Genomic DNA, 13,550 nt, shown 5'->3' with positions numbered 1-13,550 from the left:
GTTATTATTATATTCATTTGGACTTTATGATGATCTCTCCAGCCTTACCTCTCACAAATTCCCCACCTCTCTTCCCTTGCTTTTCATTGCCACACACTCTCACCCCCCAGCTTTCTTATTCTCTGTCTCTGGAAAGTTTTTCTCTTCCCATCCTCTGATTCCTCTAGCCCCTTCTTGTACTGCTAAGTCCTTTTTGTTATGGGCTCAGGCATTGATTCCTCTGGGAAGCCTTCCAAGCCCCTCCCCCAGACCACTGTAGATGGCTCTTCTATGGGCCCACAGAGCACTCCGTGCTTCCTTCCTAGAGCCTCTATCACATCATATTTGTAATTATTTACATGTCAGACTCCTGGAATTAGGCCATCGTCTTGGCAAGGAACTCTGTGCCTTATTCATCACTATATTCCTAGCTCTTAGCACTGCTGGGTGAACAGTAGTTGTCCAAAATGTTTGCTGAATGAGCAAGAGACCATCCTGACATCAATCCTCGCCCTGCCCCCGCCCTGTCTCCCTGAGTCAAACCTCTTCAAAGCCAGAATCTGCTAGCTGAACACAAAATCAGACTGAGCCAAAACTGGAAGGTTGACCACCTAGTCACTGCAAGAACTTTTGTTAATTGCCCTAGAGGAATTTCTGTTTGGGGTTCACAATGCCCTCACTCCCTGTGGGCTTAGTGAAGGTGTGAGTGTTCAGGAGGGTGGGTTAGGGCACATTGATTCTCCTCCCTGAACTTCATTTTTGTCTTCTGTAAAATGCTGAATAAGGCCCGCTTGGCGGAGTTACCATGGAGATTTACTGGGTGGCACATGGAGGTGCTTTGTAAACTGCAAATGTCCGCATGTCGCACTCGATGATGATCAAACACAGGAAATGTGTTGCTCTGTGGCTCAACTCTTTCCAAGACCCCATGTAGACAAGGGCCCTCCTGCTTATACAGCATTATCTCTAGCAATCCAGTTACAATTGATTGACATTATCGCTTTCTTTTTATTTGGCAGATTCCCAGCCTGTGGCAACATGCTGATCACCATAGAGACCTGAGAAGCACCTTTGTCTCATTGGTACCACATTTACACACCAGCACTTAAAGTGGATTATTTTGCAGATGGCTGATCTCATCTATTCAATGTTGATGCTATTACTTCCAATTTCAGAAGGTGACATTTTCCGACCTTGTCCCCTTGGGCACAAACAAAAACTATAGGTTTTTTTGGGGGAGGAATGAAAAAGTAAAAGAGGTGCTTGGGGAACAGTGAGAAAACAAGACATGTGGAGGGGAGGTTTTGTAGGAGAACTGCAGGCTATTCCTCTCATTTAGTCATTCATTCATTTATTCAGCACCCATGAAGTGTCAGTAATGGGGCTAGCTACTGGAGATATAGCAGTGAGCAAGATCAGCTTTACAGACCTCACAGTCTCCTGCGGAAGACAGACAGTTAAATAGACAATTTTATTTTATTTGTTGTTTTTTATTTTAAAGATTTTCTTTATTTTTATATTTAGAGAAAGGAAGGGAGGGAGAAAGAGAGGGAGAGAAACATCACTGTGTAGTTTCCTCTTGTGCACCCCCAACTACAACCCAGGCATGTGCCCTGACTGGGGATTGAACCAGTGACCTTATGGTTTGCAGGCCAGTACTCAATCCACTGAGCTGCACCAGCCAGGGCTAAATAGACAATTTTAACACAGTGTGCAAAAATCTATGATGGGAAGAGCAGGGAAATGGTGTGCTGTGGGTCCCTAACGTTCCCAGAGTTTCCCCTGGAGGAAGCAACATCTCAGCTGAGACCTGAAGGATGGGTGGGAGTCAACAACAACAAAAAAAGCTAGGGGAGGGGGCAAGCAGGGTTTACAGTGGGGAAAAAAAAGGTGTCCAAAGAATATGAAGAGAGACAGGAACAGGGTAAATTTGAGCACCTAAAATAAAATCAGGGACTACAGCAATAGAAGCACAATGGGAGAGGGAAGGTGGGGGAAGATGAGCTGTATTTGGGACATACAGAGTTTGGCACGCCTAGGGACCATCCAAGAGATGTCCAGATGTGAGTCTGATGTCCAAGAAAGAAGTTGTGGCGAATAGAGACCTGGGAGTTGGGAGCTGCTTTGTCATCCTTCTATTGAGAGGATGGCTTAGGACTGCACTGGAGAGGGCTTGCAGGATAGCAAGAGAATTTGGGCCTGATTCTACAGACAGTGTGTTTGAACAAAACATTTTGGAGACATGACACAATTTGAGCCAGGTTCTAGGAATGAGGTCACAGTGTGTGGAGGAGAGACTCGGGTGCGAGCAGAGGTGGATAAGGAGATGGAGGAGGGGACACGTGGCTTGTGATGAGGAGGCACATTCAACAGGACCAGGGCAGACAGCTGGGTCTCATAACATAACACAGTTGCATGCTGGAACCAGCTCATACCAGCTCATGGGAGCCAATTGTTAAATTTTCAGGAATTTCCTGAGCCACTTGTTAAAAATCAGCCATTATTAAATGTGTAAAATTATATAAATATATTTAAATTATTTTTAAATGCTAATAAGCTTACAATTAACTAAATTATATTAAATACAAAGGTAATAAGTAAATACTAAAAATTTATCACTCCTTAATTATTTCACTATTAGTTATGACCCTGAGGTTAAGAAGTGTAGTGAAAATAGGTGGTAGCTTGAAATGGGCCATGGAAATTGATTGATAAATACTATAAATCAGGGCTTGGTTGTTTTGTTGATTGTCTAGAGTTAAGGAAGTGATGGAGAAAATGTTAAAATGTAGGTTAAACTTAGAAGTGTTTTGCACCTTATAGCCATTACATTGTGAATAGTGCAAAAAATGAAAGAACTATTATTTTAATATTTGAAAACTATTATCCAACTCAGCAAAAATGTTGCTCACATCACTGACAAATAAGGGAAGTTCTAACATACGGCTTCGTTGTTTCACTTTTGCCCTATTGCATATTGCAAACAAAGATATCAATGAACACTTGTCAGAACTCCATAACCATAGGATACAAGAATTTGGCAAAAATCAGTGAAAGCACTCTGAGAGAATCAACTGGCTGTATGGAATTCACAGCAAAGAGTATTGTCCAGATAATTATTTGTAAATTGTTATACATCCTTTATATCAGTAAAATTTATAATAAATCTATGTATATATACATGCATACATTTTTCAGAGAGAGCTAGTTGTTAAACATTTATCAGCAGATTGCTGATTACGTATGTTCACCATTGCCAGAAAAACTAAGAAAAATATATGAGAATATCCCTAGAAAAGAAAGTTTCTTCTTTCGGTTGTTGTTGTTGTTATTGTTGTTATTATTATTATTATTATTATTAAAGACTGTTTGTTGTCTCTTGGGAAACTTCTTTGTTATTATTATTATTTATTGTTTATACAGTTCAACATTCTCGGAAGCCAAAATGGTAGAGAAAATCAGCACACAAACTCCTGCCTGAGCATATCAAAAGTTTTCATTCTTCATTCTCTCTTTGGGCTTTAGGACTGATCTTCTGATTTGGGAAATTTTCCAGGCACAACAACCTGGGGCAGATGAATAGATTCCCCTGATTCAGGATGGAAAAGTCCTACCTGAAAAGAATGCACGTCTCTTGGGATCTAATTTATACCCAAGGTAACCTGGACATTAACTCTTTATGTGGAGCCCCTGAGAGCCTGCTCTTGCCATCTCTTGGCACCAGGAAACTCAAGGTCATGTCTGCTTTCAAAGAGTTCAGAAAAATAGGGGTGTGTGTGTGTGTGTGTGTGGTGTGTGTGCACACGTGTGTGTGCATGTACATGTCTACACAGAGAAATAAAGCCTTGATTTCTAGGGGGAGAGGGTATGAGGGGACTAAATGGTAATGGGAAGAAATACAATAAAGATTAAATAAAAAATAAAAAAACTTAAAAAACAGAAAAATAAAGCCATTATGGAATCTATATAGATATTCATACTACTCTTTTGACTTTTCTATATATTTGAAAATGTTCATAATATAAACTACATGTATTTAAAAAAGGAGTCAGGCCCTGGCTGGTGTGGCTCAGTAGATTGAGTGCCGGCCTGCAAATCAAAAGATCGCCGGTTCAGTTCCAGTCAGGGCTCATGCCTGGGTTGTGGGCCAGGTCCCCAGTGGGGGACGTGTGAGACGCAATCATCTCACACATCGATATTTCTCTCCCTCTCTTTCTCCTTCCCTTCCCCTCTGTCTAAAAATAAATAAATACGATCTTAAAAAAAGAGTTAGTGCAAGGTGCCTAGACAGGAGAGTACCACTCATGTTCAAGAAACAGCTTCAAGAAACAGCAGGAGGCCAGGGTGATTGGAACAGACGGAGCTGGGGTAGAATAGTAGGAGATGAGGTCAGAGGCCAGATTGTGGGGGCCCTATAGGACCTCAGGATGACTGTGGATTTTAGTCTTAGCAAGACAGGAGCCATTCAGGGGCTCTAAGCAGTGACTTGACCTAATTTACACACTGTAAACAGAGTGCCTCTGGCTGCTGGGTTGAGACTGGCTGGGGGCAAGGATGAAAAACAGACCAGTCAGAGGCTAATGCTCAAAAGCGGTGTGCCACAAGAATTTTTTAAAATTTTTCCTTTAAAAAATATTTCATTTATTCATTTTTAGAGAGAGAAAAATAGGCAGAAAGAGAGGGAGAAAAACATTGATGTGTGAGATTGCCTGTTGTATGCCCCCAGCTGGGGACTTGGTCTGCAACCCAGGCATAGACCGAGACTTGAATTGGTAAGTTTTCAGTTTGCAGGCTGGCACTCAATCCACTGAACCACACCAGCCAGGGAAGAATTTTTAAAACATGCAATACCTGACTATTTAGTCAGGAGAACTCTTTTTCCTTAGATAGTCAAATTTAAAAAAGAATTACAACAGCCAACGAGAGCCATCGGTGTGAATGACGTCTTGAACTATAAATATAAACAGAGCTACATCTTACTGGTCACATCACATAAGGTTGCATCCGATTGGTTAATTCTTGGGACCAGAAATCCTTATATACAAGTATAGGCACCTGATTTTTAAAAAACATCACGTTGGAGCAAAAAAGGTAGGTAATTACTATTAATATTTTTTTGTAAATCAATCAAAATTATATCTATTGTTGTCACATCAGCCAACAACATATTTTTTTGATGTGCCACAAAATTTTAGTAATTAGTTTACATGTGCCATGAGTTGAAAAAGGTTGAAAATCGCTGCTGTCATCTACAACGTAAACAAGAGCTGTGTGGTGGCTCAGATCAGGGTGGTAGCAATGCAGGTTATAAGAAGTGGTCCAATATGGTTTGGGAAGGCACTGCACTATCAGCTTCTTTATAAGTTTATTACGAAAAATGTCAAAGACACACTGATGTAGAGCAACTAGTGTAATGAGCCCTGGGTACCATTCACCCAGTTATAATATTATCAGTACATGGTCAATCTTGTTTCATTGATCTTCATCACCCACTAAACTATTTGAAAGCCAATTCCAGATTGCTTCTCATTTCTTCTGCAAATCCTTCAGTATGTGTCTCTGAAAGATAAGGACTCTCTGATTATCACGCAAAAAAAGTTAATAATTTCTAAATATCACTAAATATGGATCCTGCATATATTTTTAAAGTAAAGCCAACAGGATTTGGTAATAAAATCGTATTTGGAGCATGAGAAAAGGAGACAAATCAAGGATATGTCCAAAGCATTTGGCTTGAGTAACTGGTAAAATGGAATTTGCCATTGACATGAGATAAGAAAGATTGGATAGACTCTATTGGCATAGATCAGGGGGCAGTGGGATGGTATCTCTCTCTGTAACACCTGGTTTAGCAACAAGAACAAAGGATTTGGATATTAAAAAATCAAGATGGCTCTTGTGAACTATGAAGTGCTATGCAAGTCCTAGATGTTTGTATTCTTGTTTTCATTCAAAGTTGTGCTGCCCTGTGCCTGGAGTGTGAGGCCAGCCTACTGAAGGCGCAGGGGAAATAAACCAAACCCAAGGTCTGCTTGTTTCAGTCAGTTTCATTTTGGAACCATTTGTCTGCCTCCCTGCTGAGATGATCTGTAAGGGTCCTCCCAGCTCTAAGATTTTATGAATCAAATTGGAAACCTTGAAAAGCCCTACAAAGACACAGTCATTTCCTTTGGAAACTTGTAGCTCATTCAAATGATACAGGCCACTATGTATGAGGCCATTGATATAACCTGGTGTTAGGATGCAAATCTTCCCCACATTTGGAATTAGCTGCTAATAAAAAAATTTTCTGTGCTAGTTTAACAACCAAAAAAAATTAGTGCTTAAAAAGGATTCTGGTGATGTGAAGAGACCACAGCCAAACACACCAATTCCCCAGTTGTGCAAGAAGGCTGGCTAATTAGTATCTAGGAAAAAAAAAACACTTGTGGAAAGAACCAACTTGGAGGCCTTTCATTCCCATTTGCTTTGGTTCCTTAGCAAAAATTCAAATCATTTCCATCACCTGCTGAGCTGAGACTTAGAGCAAACCTGGAAAGAAGGAATGTGCAGCCACGGTGGGTGTGTGAGTAGGGTGGCAGCAAGAGAACCCACCAGTATTCAGGGAACACAACCCTCTGGCCTCAGTCTCACCTGCCCATTTCTCAAGGGGCACCAGATTATTTCTAACCTGGACTCCCACCAGAACTGCCTAGCTAAGATTCCAATCTTGGCAAGAAGACCTTGCTGAAGCAACATGTGCCTGCAGCCCACTTTCACACCCGTCCCCAACCATGTTCACCCAGATACAATTCCTGCAGAAATGCTTTCTATTTAAGTGGAGGTCCTCAGGGCCTGGCCAGCCGTGCTTTGGAATCTGCAACATGGAAGGCAGTTGAGTCCCTTGGGGCCAAATCTGGATTTGTGAGGCTCCTGGACACGCCCCCTTCAGATGACTGGTTTGGATGCTGTTCAGTTCTTTCAGACCAGTATCGCTACTCTTGACTCCAAGCCCAGGACCCAGGTGGAGGCGGAGACACTGTCCCAAGCCACTGTTCCTCAGCAGGCCTATTCTGTAAGCATCGCAGGCCTGGCAACCAGGGATGACCATTAGACATACCCAGTTAAATATGCAGTGACTTTACAGATGCATCATGCCTGAGGGAGAAATGTCCAAAATTTTTTGACCCCAAAACCTGTTGTGGTGAGATGATTTAGTAAGCTTGAGCGATCAGTAGCAAATAGATGTTAAATGAAAGGCGGTGAGATACAGCAGCATCTACAGGGTAGTGCTTCTTAACAATAGCAACTTAGCTTTGCAGGGCGGAGCCCTGGTTTTAGTTATCACAACTATCAGAACAGGAGGGCATGCTGTGACATCTAGTGGGTAGAGGCCAGGGATGCTGTTCAACACCTCACAACACACAGGACAGCCACCAACCTATCTGACCCCACAGTATGGAGGGTTGAGACGCCTGGCTATAGGAGGCAAAGGGTGGTTTTGGTTTTTAGCAAGATGAGCTTTATATAGTAATGGGAGTAAGAAAGCTGGTGAGGAGGCTGATAGCAAAAGGCAGGATACTTCTTAGGGGAGACCCAGGGCTTGAGATAAACAGGGTATAGGAGCTGGCACCTTCTGAGATTGGCAGGCAGGAACAAGTGGATTTTCCTACGTTTTCTGTTTTGCAGGGTCCTCTGAGGTTGGAGTTGAGGATTACAGTGGCAGGAAAGACCAGAGATAAAGGAAGGCACTGATTTCTTTTGGCTGACTTAATGGGGTAGACAAGTCTTGGCCAAGTCAAGAGTGTTTGAACTCTGCACTGCCGCCCCTTTGCCAAGTCTGGCGTGTTCTCCCTCCCACCACCACCCAAGTCCATCCTATAATGGACACAGGAAGATCCATATCACCGAATGCCTGAAAAATCCCATCTGCTTTACATGTTATAAAGCAGAATAGCAGGAAACCATAAATTAAAACAAAAAACCCCACCCCCATACCGAAAAGACAATTCATCATGTTGTATTTATCTTTAATTCATCATGTCGTATTATCTTTAATTCATAGTGTCGTAGTATCCTTAATTAATTACAAACACTTTTCCAATCACAACATACAGAGTTCATTTCACCCACTGCTTTGTTTGGCCGCCAGTCTCTTGTCTCTCTCTTCAGCAATGGTGAGGCGGATACCCTTTCCACGGGGAAGGGAAATCCATGGTTTGTTGCCCTGAAGGAGAAAACGAGAATCAAAACCCGCTACACAGCAACACCATTAGCAACTTGGCACACCTGTCTTCACATTTGCAGGGACAGAAACTGGTTCGTGAAAGCACTCAGCAACAGCCAGGCAGTCTTTGGACCCTTGGATGCTGGTTTATCAGAAATGCCCACTGCTTGGGGCCATTCTCTTAAACCCACTGCCCATATAGGAAGATGCAAACTACAACACCCGTCAAAACTAATGTCTTAGAAGTACTGAAGTGGTGCCCAAGGATGACCACTAGTCCGCCCCCTCCAACCCCCGCCACCCACAGGCACAGATCGAAGGACCTAACTATAAGGTATATTCACTATTCCATTGCTGGCACTTTTCACCAACCTAGGTAATCAGGCCCCCTGCTGATTCTGTGGCACTAAAAAAGCCCAGGTTTGCCCCAGCCCAAGTCTATGTGAGCCCTATCCCAGGAGAGGCTTTACACTAGGCTCGGCACAGCCTGCCAGGAGCTGCAATCCCAGCAGTACCTGCCTTCGCAGGTTTCCCTGGACAAGAGAAGAGGGAAACCCAGACTTACTTTGCCAATAACAAAAATGTTGGAGAGCCGGGTGGCAAAGCTGTTGCCATTGGCATCTTTCACATGAACTACATCAAAAGAACCAGGGTGTCTCTCTCTGTTGGTTATCACACCAATTCTTCCCAGGTTAGCACCTCCGGTCACCATACACAGGTTACCTAGGAAGGAAGGAATAATATGCTCAGCGAGGCCTATCACAACCCAATGTGATGCATGACAGAGACAGGGCCAAGTTCATCAATCCCTTCTCCTCCCCTTTGAATGTACTTCTGTGGCTCTGTCAGCCACCTGGACTCTAAGGTTGACCCCATCCTTCTCGCACACCTAACCAGTGTGAACTCTACCGCACCCACCTTGCCAGGTCCCCACCAAGTCTCGCCTACATGACCACTGTTCTTCCAAGGCACAATGACACCATTAACAAGAGCTCTAGTCTAATCAGGAGGGTTTGCTTTTTGGTCAGACTTTCCTGCCCAGGCCTCAAGTCATTTCCATGGAGAGGGGAGTTTGGAGACATTTGGAGCAGGACTGAGAATGTGATACCAGACCTCACTCATCTCAGTCACCAGGGATATTCTGAGCATTTGCACCTTTGAAGTATCAAGACTGTATATCCAGGCATTGGAGCGGCTACACTCTCCAGTTTCCTTTACTACAACAAAAGACATCTAGCTTTGGTTGCTCATTAGGTGCATCAGAATCACCTAGAGGATTCAAAAAGTCCTGTGCAAGTCATAATGCCTGAGTAAATTTCAATTAATAAAAAAAGAGGAAGGAGAGAGAAAAGCAAAAAACACCCCCCCCCCCAAACAGCTCCTATGGCTGGGCTTTAAAAAGAACGTCCAGGTAGCACAGAGACTGCTTACCAGTGTCAAACTTGATGAAATCAGTAATTTTGCCTGTCTCCAAATCAATCTGAATGGTGTCGTTGACCTTGATGAGGGGATCAGGGTAGCGGATGGTGCGAGCATCATGGGTCACCAGGTGAGGAATTCCTTTTGTGCCCACAAAGATCTTCCTCACTTTGCACAACTTGTACTAGGAACACACAAAGGTTAGCCACAGTTAGTCTAGCTCACACGCACTATGCTCCACAGTGGACAAAAAGGTTCTTTCAAAGCCACAAATTGCCAGCCTAAAAATGCAATTAGCAGTCAAAGGACACAGTCCTACACGGAAAGTGCTGGCTTCCTGAACTGCAGCAAAATAATGGTGTCCCTAATTTTTCTTCCTACCCTCTACAAATTTATCTTGTACGCTGCCTCTCTCTAGGCTACTGTCATCATGGATTTTCCCCGTTGCACTGTATCACTCCCAAGCTCAAGTCCAAGACAGTGAAAAATCACCATATATTCCAATTCCTGGGTAGATTGATCACCCTCCTTTCCCCAGGCTGTTTAAGCCTCTTGCCACCCCTCCCCCAAACTCAGCCTACTCTTCCTAAAAAGTGCCTCTTAATGGCTCTCTCTGCATCACAACTGAGTTTTGTCTCAAAAACTGCAATTGCATTAGAAGCTAATCCAATCAACGCATAGCCTCACAAAGCATTTCAAATTTGGACGCCACTCCCAGACATCCTTAAAGTAAATCAAATCACCTTCATGTCATGGACATGCCCTCCAGCCTGCAGATTAACAAGGCAGCTAAGGAAATTAGGAGTTAAATCACCCAATTAAATTAACCTTCATTTACAGCCAATAATTCAGGAAACCTTAAACCTTTGTGTAAAACCATCACAACAAATTGAATTAAATAATCAATGTCTGTAATCTTTTTTTGGGAACTATCTCTAAAGAGTGCCCAAGGATTTTCAGTCTCCTCCATTAACACCTTTCCCCTCCAGAGTGAAGCTAGACCTACAAATGGAGACACTACAGGACCTAGTGGAGTGGACTAGATATTGGTTTTCTGGTCCTTTTTATGCTTAAAAGACCCTTACTTTAAGTACTCATAAATGTCCTTAGATAAGTCACTTTCCTTGCCTCCAAAAAAGGCAGCCAGGAAGTCACTGTTCAACTAGAATTTATTTCTCCCGTAAAAAAAAAAAAAAAGAAAAAGAAAATCTACTGAAGATGTTAACTTAAAAATGGGGGTCAGTTATTAGATACTCAGCAAGAGAATGCTATACAGCTATTAGAAAGGATTTTAATAACACAATACAAACTTGCACATATGACAGAATCTCACACCAAATTGTTAACTGGACATTTCCACTATAAGATTATAAGTAATCTTCATCTACCTACATCACCCCAGTGGACCAGCCCATGTACTTACTTCAGGCTCTAACTTAATACCAAGTAATATTGCTGCATGAAAACCCAGCCTGCTTGTAACACTCACCTTGGCTTCCTCAGGTGTAATACGATGAACAGCAAAGCGACCCTTGGTGTCATAGATCAGACGGAAATTCTCTCCGGTCTTGTCAATGCTGATCACATCTGATACCAAACAGTAACTAAGGTTACTATAGTGACCTCCACTATCCCATGCTGCGTAACTACACAACTTTAAAAAGAAAAACCATATGCTTCCCATTGCAAACACCAACAAGGATCCCTAAGACTAATGATGATGGCTAGTTAATCTTTAATATTCTAATGTTTCAAGGAGCCACCGCCAAGAGCCAACCACTGGCCACTTACCCATAAAACCAGCAGGGTAGGTTATATCAGTTCGGACCTTGCCATCAATCTTAATGAACCGCTGCATGCAGATCTTCTTTACTTCATCTCCTGTTAGGGCGTACTTAAGTCTGTTCCTTAAGAAAATGATGAGAGGGAGACATTCTCTCAGCTTGTGGGGACCGGTAGATGGCCGAGGAGCCTGTAAGATGATTTAAAAAAAAAACAACAACCCTCTCAAACTATTGTTGGGATTCACACAAACTCACTTTCCAAGTCATGAGATCCATTATCTAGACCCTAGACTGTCCATCACCCCCCCCACCCGGGTCCACAAGTGGTGTTGAAAGCTTATATAACTGTTCCTTATCTTCACGTTTTACAGCTTCATCCCCCCTTTCAGAGGACCAGGCCTGATAAGAACATGTGGGTCCTGAGTCCATGTTAAGTGTATTATGTGGTATATGGAGTAACGAAATCTTACGGGAGGCACCCCAACGAACATTATGGACGCAGTAGTCAGGGATGCCTGATACAAAGTAACAGTAAAAAGTAGGCCCCGTAAGTTGTCCATAAAACTGGCAAAGAAACTGTGTCCCTTAAGATACAATGTATAAAATATAATTACAACAATACTTACAAACACACCAGTCAGTTTATCCAGCATCCAATGCTTTGGAGCTGCTACACGCTTCAGATGCTTCTTGGGACCACGAGCCTGCGGGAGAGTTTTGAAGTATTTTCATGTTATTGCTTAAAAGTGTATCTGCTTCTCGAGGCTTTATTTTTTTTCTAGGACACTATGCCGGTGAAATGGACAGGGGTTGGACCTCTTGGCACACAGCCATCCAACAACAGATATGGACCGGAACCCAACCTGTGCTTCTAAGTCAAACAGAAACGTTTTTCGCAACCTGACCGTCTGGCTTAACGTGTCCGGTGCGAGATCTGCCTGACCTCAGCACCACCACGTGCCAGTAACTGCTCCCCCCTCACTCTAAAGCCAAAAGCTGATGCCGGCTTTCACTTTAAAACGCGGAAGGAAGCCTACTGAATGCTGTGTACAGATGCTTACTGGCCACACTACGCAAAGTCAGGCCGTGCCAAAAAGACAAGGACGAAGAAAAATGCTTCTCTCCCGGCTGCCACTGCCGCCCACTAGCCCTGGACCGCGGTCTGCCCTCCAGGTCCATCCACCGCTCCTCCCAGGGTCGCAGTATGCCATCGCCAGCCAGAGACCGGGGCCTTCCAGCCAGCGGCACCAGTTCTCACCACCCCCTCGCCGGGACCGCGTTCGCTCTCGCCCTCCAGGCCGCCTGGGCCAATCCCGCAGGCCGCAGTCCATTTGCCTCCGCCCGGTCACTCCCTGCAGGGGCTCAGAAGCCCCGGACAGCCCCAGCCCAGGGAGGATGGAGGTTGATGGCATCCCAAGAGCCCGCAAACAAGTTTCCTTACCATGGCTGCGCTAGGCACAGAAAGAGGACCGCCTCCTTCCGGTGCACCCAGAAAAAAGGGTAGGAGGCTGCGCGCGCCGACCTTGGATGCTCCGCCCACCCCGTCCTAGCAAGGCTTGCCGGAATTCTATCTTGCCACCTGCTGGTGGGAGGTCAGAGGTCCGAAGTTTGGGAAGGGCCACCGAAACACGGCGGTCTCCTAAACGCAATTTCCTCCCTCCCTTTCCCTCCCTTCCACCTCCTTTGAGATGCAGGATTCCGTGTTAGGTCCTGGGTAAGCTAGACAAACTTCCTGCCTTCTAGCAGAGTGCAAAGTGAGGCTACTTTAAGCCCCACTTACACATGCTTCTATAAGCAATAGAATACATTTTAGTAAGTATTTCATATTATTTCTTAAACATATTTGGTCTGCCCCTTCTTCCCAGCTCTCTCGAGCCAGTCAATCTGCCCATACTATAGGTTGGGAAGAACCAACATTTTTTCTCTCTTTTGCTTCTCTGCAGTGTCAAGAGGGTTGGGGGTAGGGAGAGGGAGAATAGAAGCCCTCCTTGAACCTTGGCACCCTGCCCCTCGTTTCCTGTACAACACATTTGGCACTTACAAAAGTCTCAGGGAAGAGAGGCAGCATTAGAGACCATCAGCTAACTAAAACTTAGATTGATCATGCTATTTCCCTACCTTGAAACTGCCCTTGGCCCACCTTCCTGGGCCCCTCAAGTCCC

The 13,550-nt window shown here is 44.0% G+C and overlaps 1 protein-coding gene across 1 annotated transcript; it reads right to left on the bottom strand.

The window, feature by feature from the left end:
• Positions 1-7,976: 7,976 nt before the first annotated feature.
• Positions 7,977-12,907, bottom strand: RPS4X (ribosomal protein S4 X-linked). The gene is made up of 7 exons (XM_054579550.1): positions 12,830-12,907; positions 12,015-12,092; positions 11,396-11,576; positions 11,094-11,191; positions 9,617-9,788; positions 8,751-8,908; positions 7,977-8,185 (listed from the first exon to the last, which is right to left on the bottom strand). The coding sequence occupies exons 1-7, from the start codon at positions 12,830-12,832 to the stop codon at positions 8,084-8,086; spliced, it is 792 nt and encodes a 263-aa protein (XP_054435525.1). The 5' UTR covers positions 12,833-12,907; the 3' UTR covers positions 7,977-8,083.
• Positions 12,908-13,550: the final 643 nt, after the last annotated feature.

Source organism: Pteronotus mesoamericanus, unplaced genomic scaffold, assembly GCF_021234165.1.
Source record: "Pteronotus mesoamericanus isolate MK-2021 breed Mesoamerican mustached bat unplaced genomic scaffold, CSHL_Meso_final contig_55, whole genome shotgun sequence".
Classification (NCBI taxonomy): domain Eukaryota; kingdom Metazoa; phylum Chordata; class Mammalia; order Chiroptera; family Mormoopidae; genus Pteronotus; species Pteronotus mesoamericanus.
Note: the sequence above shows the minus strand (reverse complement) of the source record. Positions and strands in the feature narration are given on the sequence as shown.